This window comes from Betta splendens, chromosome 19 (assembly GCF_900634795.4).
Source record: "Betta splendens chromosome 19, fBetSpl5.4, whole genome shotgun sequence".
NCBI lineage: Eukaryota > Metazoa > Chordata > Actinopteri > Anabantiformes > Osphronemidae > Betta > Betta splendens.
In genome coordinates, this window is record NC_040898.2 from 7577883 (window position 1) to 7598430 (window position 20548).

The 20548-nt window shown below is 46.0% G+C and overlaps 2 protein-coding genes across 17 annotated transcripts in view; one reads left to right on the forward strand and one right to left on the reverse strand.

Annotated features, from left to right (window-relative positions):
• Positions 1-20548, forward strand: part of LOC114858710 (NACHT, LRR and PYD domains-containing protein 12-like) — a 351989-nt gene that overhangs the window by 161654 nt on the left and 169787 nt on the right. The window lies entirely within an intron of this gene.
• Positions 1-20548, reverse strand: part of LOC114846374 (RNA binding protein fox-1 homolog 3) — a 161322-nt gene that overhangs the window by 36869 nt on the left and 103905 nt on the right. For 7 of the 8 annotated variants that reach the window (XM_055504752.1, XM_055504748.1, XM_055504747.1 and 4 more), the window contains one exon: positions 15314-15435. In XM_055504752.1, the coding sequence (XP_055360727.1) occupies positions 15314-15435 (122 nt within the window). Of the gene's footprint in view, positions 1-9665; positions 10387-15313; positions 15436-20548 lie in introns of all 8 variants that reach the window. The other variant, XM_029135275.3, reaches the window with a different exon arrangement.

Below are 20548 nucleotides of genomic sequence, written 5' to 3' on the forward strand. Positions count from 1 at the left end.
GGAATAAAATGGTAAAAGACAGTGGAACGTAATGAGAAAAGACCCAGGAGGAAACCACGGCAACGTGAGTCGACGCACACACAAAAACAACAAGCCTTTGTTGGTCATGTTGTCATTACTGCTCCTTCAGTTCTGCTGGAAATTACAAGGCAGATGGATTTAACAGACTAAGGAGGGAGACGGGATGAAAAGTGGAAATACTAAAGGTACACAGGCAAATTAGTGGACATAAGCAGAAGAGGGATGAGGACGAGAGGGAGGGAAAGGTCCCCTGTAGAGTTGCCCTCTGTATTATCTATCAAGCGTGACTTGTAAATTTCCTGTGTGCACTGTGAGCTGATTTATCCACTGTCAGATGGGTAATTGTGCTGCACCCCCACCCATCACCTTCTAGCTGCTGCAACGGTCCACACGCAACTTTCCAGGCTCCTGGGGTTCAACACCGTATCAATTCCCCTGTTAGTGACTCATTTGCGTCCATCGGCAACTTTATAAATGAGATGTTCCACTTCTGCTACAGTTTAAAGCAAAAGGTCGCAGGTTCCTCGAAATCAGACCAGGTTCAAGTTTGGCCAAAAAAAGCAAAAACGATTGGAATCGACTTATATCAAGAAACTGAAACAAGAATGCTTCTGAGCACGTCTTTCACAGGTCTGAAAATATGAAATGTATAATTGATGCTACTTTAAAGCTTACTTCAGAAGACTCCGAATGCAAATCACCATATGTGTAAGAGTATAAAAGCCGCGTCCACTTCAGTTTGCCCTCAATTCATCTTCGGTGCATGGGCAATATCAATACACAGCGAGACAAGGGTGGGCAGTCTCCAAACCTCTGGCCATTTTAACATTTAATCAGGTTGATGTCAGACCAGTCAGTCTTTCTGTTTGCAGAATCCCACAGCCCAGAGTCAAGCACTGCTGCCACAGCTCATGAAAGAAACATGGCGGCCGGTCAGGCCCCACAGCATCTGGGCTCGCTTGAAGAACATATCTATGAATCAGCTCACACTCAGAGCCACTAAGGAGCCGTTCTTTGTTGATGTCAAGTCGCGGGGAGGAAGCCCGGGCCTTTGGACGTTTCTCTTCCTGTCTCGCTTCTCAGCGGGCTGCGGTCGGCAGCGGACAGGCCATCGTACGTGGACGAGCCGCAGCATTAACGCTGCTGTTAATGGGCTGGACGCAAACATCATTCCGGCCGTGATTGACAGGCGATTGACCCAGCGCACTGCAGCTTGCGTAGCATACACATACAGCTGCATGAAAGCCAGCGGGATGGTTCTACTGTAGTACTCTGTGTTTATTAGTGTTGTTCATACGGTTTTCCTGTATTTGAAATCTCTGGTTCCCACTGTCTAGACTTTAAATGTATCAGGTTTCATTCTATTGATCGTCTTATCAGGATTATTGTTACAGTAAACGTGTGTATGATAAGACATGACTCCTCAGGTTCTTTTGTTTATGGGGCCACTTATGTGATCATGTTAAACCAAGTGTACAGTACTTTGAGCCGACACATATCACAGGCTGGATTCCCTGTTGTTCAACCCAGCACCAGCAGCCTGGCACCGCTTGGCACCGGCTCACAGGCGCAATATGTGGGAAGCCTGCCTGCATCAGGGACAGGTGTGTGTGTGTGTGTGTGTGTGTGTGTGTGTGTGTGTGTGTGTGTGTGTGTGTGTGTGTGTGTGTGTCTCTCTCTCTCTCTCTGAGCTTGGCACTGCTCACAGCCCTGATGCCCACTGGAATCAACGGAGCACCACGCTGCTGTTGTTGAGGAGAAAGGGAACAGCTGGCACTGCTGGGAGAGGGAGAGGGTGGGGACTTATAGAACATGTGTAAGTGAGCCAGAGAGAGGGGTTGTGCTTTATGCGGGCTAAAGGCTATAATACAGTGCTGCATAGTATGTGGTGTGCTGCTAAATAAGCTTCCTGTGACATGTTTAACCATATGGTAATAAACCCCTACAGTACAACTCTACTACTACTGTTCTCAATATTATTAATAGTACAAACATTGTTGTGGTTGTTAGAGAAACAGATGCTGTAGCTGAGCTGACTTTCCTCCACTGTGTTAAACCCTCTACTCACGGTAGTTGCTCACTCATCGTGTGTGTGTGTGTGTGTGGGGGGGCTGTATCTTGTCCTGCAGCAGCATTTCTGCGTGGCACAGGTTGCCATCTTTTGTATGTGTGTGTGTGTGTGTGAGCTCCCCGGTGAAAAGCGTTTAAGTACTGTAGACGTCACACAGCGTCGGCTTCCTGGGGCCTAAGCCCCGTAATCTACCGATGGTTATTCGCCATTAAATAGCTAATTCCTCTGGATTAAAGGATTCGTACAAACACAATCACCTCGCTCGCGCTCCGTGGTTCTCGCTCGCTCCCCGTTCGCTCAGGGCGACGCTTTAAATCTCAATGGCAGGATAAAGACGGGAAAAATGTAGAGAGATGTAATTTTAATTTGCAGAAGAACGAGTGGAGGAAGGATGCTGCAAGTCATGGGGGGTGTGACACACAGACTGCACCGTGCTGCACCCAGTTCTAGTTACAGCTATGAACTATGAATAATCCTAAAACACCTGCTGTACTTGTGCTGCAGTTTACAGACTAATAATCTGGTTTATCTGGTAATAGTTGACTAGTACCACCCTTCGGCTTGGGCCCCAATAACTTTGCTTGCCATTAATTCGGCTGTAATTACACATGAACTCTGACAAATCAAACGAGTGTGAAACTGGGTTTAATTAGGTCATAATTTTGACTAAAAACCTATTATTGAACAAATGTCGCCGGCATTATTTGAAACAGCGGGGAGTTCCGCTGCTAATTGCATTAGTCAGCTATTCAGTAATGAAACAGGTGATAAGAGCGTTAAAAAACTAACAGCAGGTGGCAAAACCGCCAAGCTTAAGATCCTTTGTGTTAGCGTTTATATTTAAACCATTATTTTGAAGTCCCGCAGTGATGTAAAGTATCAGACTCCCAAATTAAATTCCCCTTAAATCCCAAATCTGAAGCCGTACTGTACTGTATATAATATACTCCACAACAAAACTCACCGGGTCTTTAAATATTTAAACAGCTCGTGAAATTCGGGTTACAAATACAGAACGCGGGTCTGATTTAATATTCTGAGAAGTTTCTTCGTAAAAATCCATGGATACGTACAGTAGTGTACGTGGAGCCTTTCTACAGCGTACCTGGTGAGATGGGATAAACGCAGACGCTCCAGCTGTCAAATTAAGCTGTCAGGTGCTTCACACAGTCCGCTCAAAAAAGCCAGCACAAAACAGCATTTGCTTAGGCCTGACAGCACAATCAATACTGGTCTGGTCATTTCTAATGGAATATTAGGTTTATTATGTTTTTTTTCTTTTTGCCAACTGGTCTTTTCTGTTCAGGCAGGAGTAACTGGAAGTTCCCTGTGTTTTATTAAAAGTTTCCAACTTCTGCCAACAAACTGCTGCTGGCCATGAAACTCGCGCTCTCTCCAGAGCTGGTGGTGGAGCTGAAGGCTGAAGTTGCAATAAAAAAAAATCCAACTTTCTTAACACTTGCTGTACAGTAGTGTGTGCTTGAAAGGCTTCAGACACCATAGTTTGGTAACTTAATTAAATCATCGCCGGATGATGAAAGTTTGAAAAAAAAAAAAAAAAAAAAGACGCGGCGCGCTTGGTTTTTGTTGTTCACAGGCGCAAGTGAGGCGATTACGCGCGAGTCGCTTAAGCTGCTTTCACACGTGCGCTGGAGCCCTAAAGTTCTCTGGACGTCGCCCCGGTGAGCTGAGCGCGGGAAGGCAAACGTCCAAGTCGCTCTGCCCGGACATTTAAGGGACTTTATAGTGCAAGCCCCCCGTCGTAAAGCCGCTGAACTGAACCCTGAGAGTACAGGGATATTTCCTTCCAGTGGCTCTGCTCAGCACAACACCACAAGACAAAGACACTACTACAGTACTACGACAGTACTACTACTACTAGGATCTGCATTTCTGAAGCATTTTCGAATACTGAAATTACAAAAACATAAAGTCACAGAGGATGTATGTGCATGAACGCGGGACCTGAACCGAAGCACTCACACCCAAACACCCTGTGGATGTCAAGCTGCTGGAGACGCGCAAACAAAGGGATGAGATGTGAAAGCCGCAGACAACTTCAAACGACATCCACTTCCCAGACTGACCCGGCACACAGCATGAGAGACACGGAGATGATGGAGCTGGAGAGGAAGGCGAAGAAATCGAAAGTACAAGGAAAACAGACGGAGGGAAACCGGCCATGTTGAGAGGTGTAAAACTCTCTGGTAATTTATTTGGGCAACACCGGAGCGTGTGTGTGTGTGTGTGTGTGTGTGTGTGTGTCTCTCACGCTGCCATGTTATTTTGCCCTGGACTATAAATCATTTAAAATTGTTCAATAACCTATAACATTAATGTCACTGGGCTGCTGTTCCATTTACTGTACTGGCCCAGTGTGTTTGTGTGTGTGTGTGTGTGTGTGTGTAGGTGCAACGAGCCCCTAATGAAGGTGTGTGCCAGTATATGGCACCTCTGGAGATGCTCACAAGCTGGCACATATGATCAGTGGCCTTCCGTTTGCCTGCCAGTCAATGATAATGTTCTGCCTGATCAGTGGATGTAGTTTACAAAGTGCCGGTCTGCGCTCCCTGGTAGCATTAATAAACCTGACAGCAGCAATGCAGCACAACTAAATATAACTAAAACTAAAATTACCTCTGAAGTGCTCACTACGGGCTGTTTGCATTACTGCGGCATCCAATGCTCCCTATGCGACGACCCCTCCCCCCCACACCCCACATCTGGCCATCTGTGAGGCGTCTTCAGTTAAACACTGATCAGGGATGGGAGATACGGAGCAGGTAACACTCAGGACTGTCACTGTGGCGGCAACGAGGAGATAAAAACCTGCCGGAGCGCTGACCTTTCCCTGGTGGCCCTTCTATAAACAGTGCAAACGATGGCTCCGGGCGGCGGCGCCCACTTCTGAGAGCTCTGCGTTGCCCCCCCCCCCCACAGCGGTAAAAACCCAGGATAATATCCGCTAATATCCTTTTCTGCTCACAGAAGAAATCCGAGAAATCCCCTCTCCTGCTCGCCCGTTTAATCTCCTTATCAGCGCAGAGATTACAGCGCGAATAATGGAAGCGGCTGTGCTATTATATGATGGGGCTTGGGGGGATTACAAGGCAAAGATGGTCGTAGGGCTTGACCAACAGCAACATGAAGAGTCTGGATAAGAGGGTTCATCCTCAAGTGCCGAAATGTACAACCATCCTTTAGACTAAAGTGGAACATCTGGAATCAAAGCTAAGTCAACACAAGCATCATATTTCTGGACAGGAATACAATTTAAGTTGTTTTAATTTAAGACCAATGTCCATAAAGGGAGCTATGGCTAAACTGCTTGAAACACTCACTCCTTCCATCACCTGTGCTGGACTCAGTCTCTTCAACCGCGTTTTGCCTGATCTCCGGCGCCGTTTTTTTTTCCATTAGCGGGCATTAGGGGGAATCTGTCGGTGTTTGTCTTTGATGATGCAAGTCATCTCTGCTCTGTGTGAGTGATTGGCGAAATCCAGATTAGATTAGATTAGGTTGACTCTTCTTCCTTTTCTGTTGCGAACATTGCGGAAAGTCAAAGCACAAAGCTCCCACTCACACGGAGTCAGATACGGGTAGAAAGCATGAATTACCCAGCTCTCTGTGGGGGGTCTGTGTGATAGTCTGAGTGTGGGGGGGTCGGCTCAGGCCTCAGGTCTAAATCAGAATTACGTAGTGTTACATCATTGTTTAAGGATCAAAAGAACATATTTCGATGGATCCAGTCAAATTAAACTATCTGTTTGAACCTAAAGCGTTTTTTTTTTGGAAGGAAAGCACTAAATCCACTGTAGATACAGATGATTTAAATAAGTAATGAAGCTACAGCTGCCATGTGTGTAACTTGTGCACAGCCGCTCTGCCCGCGTGCAGACGTATTGATTCTGGTGCAGTGTGATAGTCACGGCCATTTAATAAAATCACTGAGGAGGAGCCTCGTCCTGCGTTTGTTTGGTCGGTGTGACACAGCGCGTTGGGGAACGTTCCCAGTGAGATGGAGGAGATCCGCCTCAGACAAAGTTCATCAGCGGGTACAGGGTGGGCGTTAACCCCTCGTGAGCTGATCCTGAGCGACGATCATCGCAGACGCCCTCCGAGCGGATAAAACAGGCGAGGAAGAGCGGGCGGCCGTCATTCCAACACCCCGGCGCCGCCTCCTTCCTGCTCTAACCCGCGCGGTCCCCTGCTCAGCACAATCAATTATTTACCAGCAAACCTACACAGCGAGCAAAGGGGGGAGACCCACGACGCTCCCTCCCCTCCCCTTTTTAAAATGACCGCGTCTTCCACGCCGACACAAGAAGTGCAGCGATCATCGGCGTTTAGCGCTGGGAGTCCTGACCTGCTCTCTCTCTCCATCATCACCTTTTGCTCTTGAACTTTTTTTTTTCCTCCCCTCTGCGCCTCCACTCCACTGCACCTGTTTATTAGTTCCGGCTACACGCTTTGTTTTCTCTCATCCAGCCGTTCACCGCTCTCACATCCTCTGCACCGGAGGTTTTTGTTCTCGCCGAGTCTCCGAAGGGACAGATGGAAGTACTTTAACTCTGTTACTGTTGTCAGAGCAGGAGATCTTCAGCGGTGTGTGTGTGTGTGTGTGTGTGTGTGTGTGTGTGTGTGTGTGTGTGTGTGTGTGTGTGTGTGTGTGTGTGTGTGTGTGTGTGTGTGTGTGTGTGTTCAAAGGCACTGCAGTACAGCTACATCATAATATATTAGACTGAATAAATGTACTCTAGTCAAAATAGAAATAACTATACTTTACTTTGTGATCAACATGTGTGCGTTTGTCTATTTTACACACATGATCCCGCAACATCCTGTGTTTATGTTTATTTAGAGACCACTTATGTCTTGAGAAAGAGAGGGTGCGTCAGTGAGCTGGTGATGAAGAGGAATAGCTAATGCGAACTGCACTGGCTGCTGCCCCGGTATCAAAGCCCCCCCGCACCCCCGCCCGCCTGCTTCATATCTGCAGACAGCCACTAGCGGCAGACTCCCTATCATTAACTACTCCACGGCGCTACGGCCCGAGCGGGAGACAATGATACAGCAGAGATAAAAAAAAAAGAGAGAGAGAGGACGCCTAAGAGAGACAGGAAGGAGGAGGGCAGCGAACACAAAGGAGGCAGAGATTGACTGAGGTTGCCACGATGCACTTGCATCATCTCTGTCTTCACTCCTCTCCTCACCCATTTACTTTTCCTTTAGGCAACCCTCCTGCTTCGGGACACAGATATTCAAACGTTGCCGTCGGCAACACTGAGGTGTAAATATATGGCACCTATCACCAGAAAATTAATATCTTTTGTAGTTAGAGCAGCGCGCCATGGAGGGGTCAGGAGGGAGGAAGCATTGAATGGAGACATCTCGCAGCAAATGTGGCAAATTAACTTAAAACCCCTAATGGAAGGACGATCTCCACTCATTTTACTGTAAGTCTACTCAAGCCTTAAACAGAATCCAGCAGCCCCGTCATGGAGCCAGAACACAGATCCAGAAGCGCACACCTGCTTTCAGGGGGAAGGTGCTGGGAGCCTGGCGTAGGTCATTCTACGAAGGGAAGGTCAGCGCGCGCTGTATCACCGCTTCCAGCTTCACACTGCTAATCAATAAGAAGCCTTCTCTACACGCGTCCAGCTGGATCTCTGGGATCTCCTGTCTGGGCCGCGCTCCCACCACGGGGGATTGCGGTCCACCCACTTGCACTCACCCACCTCATTACAGAGCGACGGAGCGGCTCATTTGCATAATGTGTAATCTGGAGTCAGAGAAATGATGGATGTGTGTTTTTGGAGGCGCGTGTTTATCTCTAGTGACTGTCCAGCGTGTAAAAGGACGGCGACAATGAAAGCGTTTTCCTTCTAAAGGGAAATGGAATCCTAGCTCATCTCATTTTGCAATTAACAATGTGACCCTGAGTTCATTTCAGGAAGATGTTATTAATTTGGGATTTTAGAAAGTTGCAGTTCTTCACACGAACCAGATGCACAAATACAACAGTCACACCAGTATTAAAAATGAATCCCCACCACAATGTACTGTACAGTAAGTGTATGTTTTTTACCATGTTCTGTAATTACGTCTGGAAAAACAAAAAAGATTTTGAATGACGGGACAATGAACCACAGTAAAACACAAACTGTATCAGCTTTAATTGCTAAAACCTTATTAACTCTTTGGGTGTATTTTGACAAACTGTCATGTGATGCTGCTGCGCTTGGGGAAAAAAAAGGCAATTAATCACTGTTATCATCACCTCATATCTCCCAGTAACGTCACCTTAATTTGCTTGTTTTCATTTAGTGGTGGAGATTCACAAATTGGAGAGGTGCACTCAGTGGGGGTTCGTCACAGATGCCAGTTATTAGCTTGTTTTTAAAATGACGGTGTCGCTTCGAAACACTAAGGGAACTGGACCTGAAAGCGAAAGGACCCAGTGTGATGTGATACATTCATGCTGTGGGCTTGGAGCAGCGTCAACCTCTTTCTGTGTAAGACTGTAGGCGGAACCAGTCCATTTTTAAACACAAGACGGATGCTGACGCTTTATTTTGAAAAACTTGCACGGTAGCCAGCTCTGTGGACGTGCCTGTGTCCACCGCGTGTGTCAGCCTTCTAATCGACTGGCCACTTGTCTAGACCGTGTCACCCTGTGTTGGCAGGGATCAATTACAGCCCAACACTCTGACCTGCATGGACGTACACTAAGCGAGTGAAGCTGATGGATGAAAATGAGACCGGGGTGAAGCTATATTTGACCTAAATGAGTATGTGTGTGTTTAATGCAGAGATGGTTCACATAAGAAGCACAGTTATCTTTATCAATGAGAAGCTTCTGCCTGCATATAATCAACTCATCATTAACTGGACTATTACCAAATCCAACACATTTATCTACTACTTCAAGTATCCTCAGCTCATATTTTCTTATTTTGTATACTACACAAATGTACTTTATACAGAGAAGCACAATGTCATTCTACCTCAAAGCCTTAACACAAAGTTGCCCATCCGTTAGTTTGACCCAACAGGATCACATACTGAACCTGGTGCCCTGCATTAAACTCGGCAGGGACTTGACACTGGCAGTGGATGAAATACCCCCAAAGTCACATGACCCTTGTGTCTGCGACTCTCCAATCAATAGACTCTAACATGGGTGCCCTGCGAGGGCCCATCCATGTCCTTAAGTGCATTTCGCGATTCCAAACAAGCCGCTCTCCTCTCACACGTGACCTCTATAACGGAGGATAAATGCTCCTTCTGCTGTAGCGCTTGCAGTAAAGTCCGCGAGGTCAGGCTCGTAAAACAAGACATGCTCCTGCTTACTACAGCAGCAGCGAGCCAAGGGATCACTTTGCTTCGTCAACGCCAATAAATATCATTAGGACGCGATACGAATCTCCGAGCCTTTGGTCACACAGGTAAAAATGAAAAGATCAATAATCAAATCGTTTTGCTCAGCTGGGACGAGGGAAGCGGCAAAAACTGCGCTAACGCCCGCGTGCCCGAGCCTCCGCTCGCGCCGCTGCAGGGCCTCGCTACTCACCCAGAAGTACATCATCATCGCTGCTGAGAGGGGACGGGAGCACGGCGGGCGGAAGACGGCGGGTACGCGAGGACACCACAGAGGCCAGCGCTCCTCCTCGCTTCCACTCTGCGCTCTTCAGGCGATCTGTGCTGCTCCTCGTCGGCCACTCGTTCCTGCGGGGGGGAGGGGGGGGAGCTGCCGAGCGCCCACCGATTGTTTAGCGGCCGCCTAATTGCCCGTTTTTCTTTGAGTTTAGCTAGTTGGAAAGTCCCTTTTTTTTTGCTGTACGTGTCCCTCTGGGCCTGAAGGCGCTCGTCCTCTCAAGCGTGACTTCAGCTCTCGGAGTCGCTGCTGCCGGTGCTACGCTGCTTCCACTGCCCTGAAGCCTTCACAAAACTCCTCCTCTGCCTCAAAGAAGAATAAGAACAGAGGCAACAAGGAAGAAAGTGCTGTGAGGTGTAGTTACAATTTCTCCTTTTGCTTTGTATTCTTTCCTCCACGTCTTCTTCTTCTTCCACCTGGCACCCTTTGCCCACTCAGCTCTTGCCTCTTCTTTCTTTGGTCGCCGTTAACTATACCACCGGCTCTTTCACTGACATACCTGAAACCTCTCAGTCTCGCTTTGGTTTGCTTTGCCTCTCCCTCTGTGTTGCTGCAGTCCGGCAGAGCTCCGCTTTTGGGGCAACTCTGGTACAGAGTTTCTTCGACGGCGTTCCTGGGATGAAGAGCGCCGGCGAGGCTGGGGGGGTGGGAAAACGCTGGGATCACCACACGGTACAAGAGCACAGAAGCTTTCAACTGGGGAGAGACAAGTGCAGAGGGGAAGGAGGAGGAAGGTGGGGGGGGGGGGGGGGGGGATGCAGAGGAAAGGTAGCGAAAGAAAGAGAGAGAGAGAGGAGAGACGGAGGGAGGAGGGAGGAAGAGAACGCGCTGGTGGAGGGATGTCGAGGTTGCAGATACACACTGGGAAGTGGAGGATGGTGACAGGCTGCAGAGAAGTTATGGGAAAGCCGATGGAGGAGCCAGAACGAAGGAGGCAAGGCAAGATCGCACCAGATGAGGAAGAGGGGAGACGATATGCACGGGGCTGGGAGGAAAGAGAGAAAGGGCTTATGCTAAAGAGCCATCGACACAAGCTGCTTTCATTAAGGGGAGGCAGAGGAGGGCTGGAGGTTTGCTGCTGGGGGTGCACGTGGGGGTTAAGAGGCAAAGGAGCTGTCAAAATAAAATCCAGAGCACTTGTTTGACTTACAAAAAATAGTCTAGGGAGAACGGGGGGGAAGTGGAAACTGGAGATGCTGCCTTTGTTCCCATTGCAGGTGGAGGCTGATCAGTGCTGATGACGACGTGCCGGTGTGTTTGCATGCGTGCTTCGTTTGGGTGCGTGTTGGCTGCACGGGCCAAAGCAGCGTGACCCGCAACGAAGCAGTGCAACGAAGATCCGGCAAGTGTGACGCTGATGTGTTTTGCATGTCTCAGTTTGTACAATTGGTGCGAATGTACACACACGCGCACACACGCACACACAAAAACACACACACACACACACATACACCAGTGCTGAGTTTGCTCCTATATCATCATATACATTGATGGGTGTGTTTGCAATGTGACTGGGTCAGGCAAGCAGATAGAGGTTGAGAGAGCAGGAGAGAGAGAGAGAGAGAGAGAGAGAGAGAGAGAGAGAGAGAGAGAGAGAGAGAGAGAGAGAGAGAGGGAGAGAGAGAGAGAGAGAGAGGGAGTAATAGTTGGATGTTGTAGCCTGCCTCAGCACATTTACACACACACACACACACACACACACACACACACACACACACACACACCACCAGTGGTACAGTCAATACACCACTGCCACGTTAACTCTTCACTGCCTGAAATACTGCACTGCACACACTGGGAACATTGGAAGCACTGGACTATTGTTCCACTTCCAAGGAATCGAACTCCTTTTTGGGTTTTACAGTAATAGCAGTAGTACGAGTCGAGGCGTGACTGGCTTTCATAGTCAATGCCTCATCAAAGGAAGAGGAACGAAGTTGGTGTGGAGCATCAAAATATGTATTCCACACATGAATGCGGTTGGATTTTGAAGTCTACAGTGCTGATTCAAAGATATGATTTATGCATGTCAGATTCTTTTTTACGCTTTCTCTGCAAATTCAAAGAACTTATTTTAAGATCTGCACTGAGAGAATGTATTTGATGTAAAGTTCCATCAAACAAGTCCAGTGGTAGGTTTAGAATAGTTGTGTTCTGAAACTCTGGTAATCTGGTAATTAATAGCAAACACGAACAATCACCTTGACACGGCAGGAAGTGTCTGACATGGAAACAGTTTATTGGTCATTTGCCAGGTGGCTGGCGTCTCTTCTCATTCAAATGAGGCCATCAAATCCATAATGAGTCATGAATAAGTTAGTCCAGACCAGATAACTACCCAGTAGAGTTCTTTCTAGCCTAAACTTCTTTGCTGCATTAAACTGCGTACACACACTGCTCTGTCAGTGTCTGGGACGCTGTGTTGGCTGCCTCCTGGATGAAACATGTTCAAAACTAAAACACACAACGACCAGTGATCAGGCTCTCGTACATTTGTTCACATTTAGGAATGTGACCGAGAGATTTGGAGCTCAAACCAAAAAATACAGCAAAAATTTGCGAAGCGTCTCAAAAGGTGCTCATACATTTTCACTGTCAGAGTCCAAAGTCCCATTTATATTCACACAATTACAACAGCAAATACTGTATGCTATTTTACTGTAAACACTTTCACTGTCTGGATTAAGTCCAGAAGCAACACATCATGTACTGTATATAGTCTCTTGTGATTTATGCTGTGTTGTTTTGAACTTTAGCAAGAAAAAAAGCCTTGCTATGATGTATTAGTGTCCATGGTGCAATCCCATAATTAAAAAGTGTATATTCAGTTTAAAAGGTCAGTCTTATTTAGTCAAAATGTTTTTTTTAAATAGCTAATATGGTGGGAAAGGTCTTCTTAGTGGGGCAAAGCATTTTTAATTTTCGTATTGTCAACAAATCTCATTAAAAGACCAAACCCAGCGATGTGTTCGCAGTACGCTTGCTGATTTTCCTATTCTGTTCGTGGACCTTATCTCCAGGCCACTGGTTCCTACTGAGAACAACTCTAAAATGTCACAAACGCGCAGCATACAGCGTTTTACATTCGGTAGATTTCTTCATTTATTATGACCGCTTGAACACGTGCAGGAAAAAACAAATGGGTGAAAAGTAAGATGCAGTGTGTTAATAGTGAATAAAGAAGTTGTGATCCATAAAGTTTGGGTCAGTGAAGGACATGTTTGGTAACAGATTTGACATGGGATAAAGGATGTGTGCGATCAACTGAGAGTAGTGGAGTAGTAATTAAATATGTTTTAAATTGTTTTGTTTTAATAAATTTGAAAAATGTTTTTAAAGTGTAACTACAGTAAATAAAGCAAAGTCTGTTCATAATGTCAAATAATGATCCTACGATGATTGACACAACTGCTTAAATTCAGGGTCACGTTTAGATATCTGACAATAACAGAAAATCAATACAGTGAGAAAATAAAACAACTTTCTTCCAGTTACAAGTGTGACTCACTCTGGACTCAGGTAGTCTCTGTGTTGGGAACCCATCAAGAAATGATGCACTTGGCGTATAAATAAGATTATATGCTGCAGCAAAAAGGTCTGAAGTGCTAGGACTTGGTAAAGAAGTGTTGGTATTTTATGGGCTGTATGTATTTAAACAGCAGACATGATGTGTGTTTTTCATTTAGAGTCTCATTCCAAAGAACCATAGAGTGTAATTTTACACACGAATAGCAGAGGAGCAGCCGCTTCGTTAATGATTTATATCCCTGGACACAGCAATGGTCAAGATGTAACATGTAGCATGTAGTCACAAATTCAATAAACAGCCGCCTTTTATTCCTTCATGATGAAAGGAATATTTAGTCTTTTTTATCGAAAATCATAGATTAGGAATCCAGCAAAGTAAAACATATTAATAGTTAATGCTGAGTAATGGTCAAATTAAGTCATTACATTTATACAGGCTTTTATTTGGTGAACTGGAGCAACTGGAAGGAGCAAACGTCTCCTGTATTCAACACTGTCAATGCACTCTGAGACCACGTCAGTGAATAAGCTATTAAGATTTAATAAGTGAATTGTCGATTGTTATTTTACCGGACCTCAAAAAGGGGAGAATCACTTAGGATTGTGTTTATGTATGAAGCATTCAAAGGAAAAACAGGTGGCGGTGCTGCCTGTCTGGCTTTAGTCATCTGATGCTGCAGGAGCTGCATTATTCCAGATGATTTTACTACACAGATGGCACAGTGCAGCCCGAGCAGCAGCTCCGGTGCTCTCGCCACCGCATGCCGACGCGGGAGGTGTGCACCGCAAAGACAGTGTGACGCTCGGAGCCTGAGAACGAGTGCAAAATGACTCCGCAGCCTGTGGCCAGCTGGCTTGAATGAAACGCAGTCCAACGGCGACTGCAGGGGAGCGCCGCAGCAATGAGGCGACTACTTAGAAAAAGCAGTGGTAATGAATTAATTCACTGTGAATGCAGATAGTTTTCCTGGACTGATAGTGATGCAGCATCCTTGGGACGAGCATGCAGCAGCTCCACTTAACGTGCTACAAGTCTCTTCCAGCAGGAACATAATGCGATAGTGAGTATTCATGCCCTCGATATATTACACAAATATCCTTCTCACATTAAAAATTTAGTTTCTAGAAAAAAACCTGTACAGACTTAAAGTAAGAGAAGTAAACGTTATACTACAGTACACAATGAATTATTATTCCTTATGACTGCTATCAATACATTATGTCATTAAAGTTGATGCTGGCAAAGCTGGAGCTAATTTTAAATATTTGATATAGTGCAGAGTAGCTTAATCTATAATAATATATCATTTACTTTTATTAGTCATCTGAGTCTGCAAAGCAATGACTGAATGAACCTAATATAATAAGAAACATTTATGGAGCAAAGGTATAATTTCAAAAATGAAATATAGTCTAGTACTTGTTCTATTTTCAGCTTATTAAAAATGAAAAGACCCTGTTGCCATAAACCAGAATTAGCCGTCTTTCATCAACGGTATCGGGCGAGCAGACGAATCTGAAGGCGTACGTGTCTTACAGGCTCAAGAGCCAGTGATCAGCGCGAGCCAGCGAATACCCACTGATGTATCCTGATGGGAAGACAACATCAATATCTATCAAATATAACATTTATCAGCAGCTCAATAAAACGGGGCCTTGCAATCAGCAAGTGACAGAGGAGACCGTCTTATTTTCAGTTAATTGAAATACCGCTAATATTGGATTAGTTAATGTTAATGCTCGGACCTAATGCATTATTCACACGGCTGATCTAGTAGTAAAGGCAACGACTGTGAAGGCTCACACACAGCCTTCAACGCACACAGCAGTGTGCAGCAAAGCTTTCCTGGCTTTGCAAGGCAGGACGTGGGCTTGTTTGTTTGTTTGTTTGTGTGTGTGTGTGTGTGTGTGTGTGTGTGTGTGTGTGTGTGTGTGTGTGTGTGTGTGTGTGTGTGTGTGTGTGTGTGTGTGTGTGTGACGAAGAGAGAACATTTAAATCAGACAGCAGAGAAAACAGGAGAAAGTGGAGCACTGACCAGTCTGGTGACGAGGGGAAACCCGAGGTGCCAGAAGTGATCGTTGAGCAGGCCGCTGTACACCACGTTCCCAAACAGAGCAATGGTTCCCGGTTTGCACAGACTACTTCCTGGTTTGGTTTCTGAAACATGACCACAGGTGATTGAGTCACACAGGAAGTTTCATTTCATGATCACACATGAACAAAACAATCAGATAGTTAAGTGGAACAGTTTAATCATTGGAATAGACAGTAGCTCACACACAACTGTCATAATTTACATTGTCACTTCCTTCACATCTAAGCTATTCAAACAAATGTACAAATGACCTCCAGGACTACACTCGCTCCTGAGCTGAGAGTTGCTCGCTATGCTGCTTTTAAATCTCACCAATATGCTTAGATCATTGTGAAGAAAAAAAGGAGTCTTTCGTCTCTCTGCAGCAGCTTTTCCTCTGTGCAGAGAGCTAGACTTGGCGGCTTTCTGCTGGCTCTGCTCACACATCTTACATTCCATCACCCTAAGTGGTTTGGCACGTGAGCGCATTCAAACACCTGTTGGCTCGGTTATGGCCCGGATCTCTGGCAAGTGCGCGCCAACCGGGTTTGCATCCCAACCAGCACCCATGGGCCGCGCGGTGGCGTGTGTGTTTACTGCTCACAGTGCCCCCCCCCCATCCCCCACCCACCCAGCTCACCTGGTGCTGTGGGTCTGGAGAAGCTAAATGCAAGCTGGGCATATGGAGGCCTGGGGTCTTTTGCACAGGTTTGGTCTCTCTCTCTCTCTCTCTCTCTCTCTCTCTCTCTCTCTCTCTCTCTCTCTCTCTCTCTCTCTCTCTCTCTCTCTCTCTCTCTCTCTCTCTCTCTCTCACTCTCTCACACACACACACACACACACACACACACACACACACACACACACACACACACACACACACACACACACACACACACACCTTCTGTCATCTGTCGAGAGCTGGATATGCCCAGTACATTGGTATTCCAGACTAATTTATCACCTCCTCTTTTCCAGTATTCAGCACCACTCTCGCTCTCCACAGTAGCGCACTTCCCAGTATTTATCACTTTCCATACTACCAGCACCAAAATGCAATCCGTGTGTGTGAGTGCGTTTTAGCCACGATGCCAACTAAAATTTAATAGATCGCGTTGGAGTTCACGTTACAAGGACCGGCTCCTGTCACTGCACCTGCTGCAATGCAGAACAGAGAGAGGGAGAAGACGTTACAGGACGTGGTTTGGACGAATGAACAAATGATATTCAAATTACTTAAATGAACAACACAATGCTCCCTTGCCGCACTAAATATTCCTCTCTGTCGTGACAGATGGACCTTTGACCTTCCCTTTTGGCTGAACTAACTGGCGGTGAAGCCCATCCTACACGCCAGCTTACTGTAAAGCAGCAACTCTGCATAATGATGTCACTTCAACGCCCCCCCCCCCCAAAAAAAGCACAGCCTATTCAGAGCCATTTCAATTCCAGTTCTTTGGAAACACACTGAGTCGAAACAGATACTTCTCGCGCTCCTCATCAAGCAATCTGGAGCCAATAAAGACTTTATAGCCCATCAAGCCAAGCAATGGATTGGTCAGCACTGTTACTAATAACTGCTGATGAAAAACATAAAAGCCAATAAAAGCCCATGGATGAGCTCCTTCGCTTTCTTATTACCAACTGGTCATCTGAAGACTAATGTGTGCGGGCCGGCGTTTTAGCGTACTCCAGCAGAGACGGAGACAGCACTTCTGCAGCACCCACAGCACAGGGCCAGTGTTCTTTTGCTGCCATAAACAGATTCCATGGACTGAACCAACGGCCGCTGTGTTGAATCATCCACCAAAGTCCCAACAGGAATGCTTAAATACAGCTGAACATACATTTTAAAATAAAAAAACATATACAACGCAGCCTCGCGAAATGAGCTGGTGGTGGGAGAAGAGAAGAGAAAGAGCCGGGCGAGTCGTGAGGCGTTGCTGGTGCATGTACAGTACGCCCGTCCCGTCTTCACCACTAAATGTTTGTTTTACCAAATTAATGTTCACAGAGCTTTTTTGCAATTCTGCATACCGGTCCGACTTATCAGTGCATGGCTAAATCAATGTTTAGCATCCCTATGGATTAGCTCCAAATCATAAAAAAGGCCTTGACAAGCCATGTGGAGGAAGTAATATGATTCAATTACGCTCACTAACCTTCCCTCCGGTGTAAACACACACCTTCACATGCTGCTGTTCACAGCAGTCTAATAAAGTAGCTCTTAATTGGCACATACACCAGCAGGCCTCCGTGCATGTTTATTTAACATAGTGCTGCACTTATCAAAAAAGGTAAAACAACTAATTGGTGAGCGAAGGACAGCGGACGCCTGTATCTATGCATATTTGCAGTATATATGAGGGCGTCCGTGAATAATGTTAGAAATGTTTTTTTCTGCCACTAGTTTGCTCAATAAGAACATCAAAATCCATGTTGGCATGTAGCGCTAATGACTGAGTCCAAAGAAATCACACATTTCCTCAAGCGTATATAGAGGATAAACATGCTGCTCCTGTCTGATTCTAGATGCCGACACTTAGTTTTGCTCAACATTGTGGAGAGTTATAGTAAATGAACAAAGATGAATCCTTTAGGATTAATACAAGTGAAGCTGCAGCCGACATGAGGTGAACTTCATGCAGACTGAAGGAATGGCCCAGTCTCACACTGGCATTATACGAGCATCAGAGGCTATTGTAAGAAGGGAGACATGCCCCCCCCCTCCATCCCCTGGAATCACCTCAGCTCACTCACAGTGTAGCGCGACCTGCAGCGGCTTTGAGAGGATAGGTGCGAGGCTGCGAGGGAGGGATTGCTTCGGTTTGTGCTTCCTTCCGCTTGTGTAGCCTATTTATTCCACAGCGTAAGCGCTACAAAGCCAGCTAAGTGTAAAACAATCACATTAGCATAAATTTATTCAATTATACATGAGCATTTAAAGCCTCGTGTTTTGCAGCAGAGAGAAAATCCGCTGCATTATTTAAAATGCACTAATATTGGTTAATCGGATACAAACAACAACAGAAATAAACGTGGCTTCATTGTCACTTTCTTGGTTTCAAAGCATCGTGTTTGCAGCAGTGGACAGGGGTCGGCATGGGCCATGAGAGAGTTCAGTTGTTTGAGATTGGGAGACTGGGCATGTTGACCTAGTGCCTATAAAACAGATGAGCAGTGATAACAGGATGCTGGATAGATAATGTTAAAGGAAAGATGCACACGGGCACAGACACACGTTTGCACAAATGCCAAGAAGTGCAATAATGTGCAAGGTCAAGGGAGACTGAGTTGATGTAGTCAGTGATACATACATGTAGTCTGTCTAATGCTTGCTCCGGGGAAATCATTAAATCCATAACACCAGGATGTATGTACATCACTGGTTTCACTGTGAGTTCGCAGAGCAGACCAGGGGACGGCGGGAGTCATTTCATGCATGAAATGCTCATCCCACTGGTGTCGAAAGAAGAGAAAGTCAACCTTGGAATGAGACATGGATGAAGGAATGCAGAGATGGAGGGATAGAGGAACAGCAGGGACAAGACAAGAGGAGACTTATGTATTTTAAATGAAGTTAATTTGAGAGTGGGGGCACGGAGAGAGTAAGTTGTGATTCCCACTCGTTTGCAGCAGCTACACACACATCTCTATTGGCTGCTCCCACAGTCGCTCTCTGTGCGTCTCCCTCGCTTCATTTCCGAGCGCTCTCATTCATACTGTACGTACGAGGCTTCCCTCTGGTACTGCTTCATTACCAGCGGCTCCCCGTGATTGAGAATTTCTATGATAATGACGCGGGCGATCGTGCCCCCCGCCTCTCGCCCAGCGACGAGCGGGAGAGGCTCCAGCAGCCCCGCGACCCTTGCGAGGATAAGCGGTCTGGATAATGGATGGACGGATGGTAATGGTGATGTGGGGTTGCCCACGCTGCCAGCTGGCTCATCCTGTGACTGTGTGGATGCATTTATGAGAACTAGTGTTATATCTACATGGACATGTGAATGCAAACGTTTAAGAAATCCTAAGAGAAACTAACACTAATAGTTTGAATGGTTTTAAAGTAAAGCAAATTGGGCTACAGTATCCATCTCAGACTGTAGAGTAAATGCACTTAAGTTTTAAGTTTTTTTAAAAGTATTACTTATATTTTGTGCAATTTGTCCAAAGTTCAGCCAGAAGGTCACGCACAACCTCAGTTAGAAGTTAGAGGCTGTGCAACATAATAGAAAAGAATAGATTTAATGCACAATCATGGTTTTCTGCAGAGGCTTTATGTGACCTCCTACAGGAAAAGTGCAGTTCAGTTGATTTTGTGGTGCACACAAATGTATAACATCTAAATATCTGAAAAAAAATAAATAAACCAAGTTTCAGCTCTCAGTGATTTCATCCTGAGCACCGTCTTGTCCCTGTGAGCCCACTACTGTGTGTTTCATCAGCTGCAGTCGGTGTATTGTATTTCCTACTCCTCCTCGTCCAAAGTCATCTTTCTTCCTTCGTCCCTCTCCCCCCATTTGTCATTCAGGTAAACTTTCATGTGGATTCTGTCCAGGGTCAAAGGATGCAGCGCACTATGATCGCTCAGCCCCTTGAATCTTGGCGGAGGCCTGGCAAGCACTGTCTGTCTGTTATGGCACGCTGCAGCCAAGCCTGGACCGGCCTGGCCCCGAAAACACTGTCCAGGTGGACGCGGGCCATTCCTCACCTCTGTCCAATGCAAAAAGAGCCACCAGAGGATCCTTTATGCAATAATTATTCACTAGATGACATGATATATGCGTAATTACTGGGAATGACTCGCAGAAAGAAGACGTATCATACTGCACAAAGTGGCCGCTGGTAATTAGCTATAATTAGGTGTTGGCTGGCATTCAAAGAAATATACAGTGGTGTTATTGTTGTGCTGCTCCCAACAAAAAGCAAACAAGTTTACACTTCCTTAATCCTACTATACATCTTGCTGACATGCCCGCACTCAACGTGTGCAAAATAATTCATATGTTAATGTTGCAGAGCTAAGCACAACTTCCATTGTTCTTTATGAAACAAGCCTCATTTTTACTTGTTTGATTTCAAAGAACACAAAAGAAAACTTGGCCTGTTTTTAAGGCTCTTGCCCTCTGTCAACACCTCTAGTGGAAATATTTGTACGCGTGACAGTATGTCTACATCTGGTGATATGAACCAGAGGGA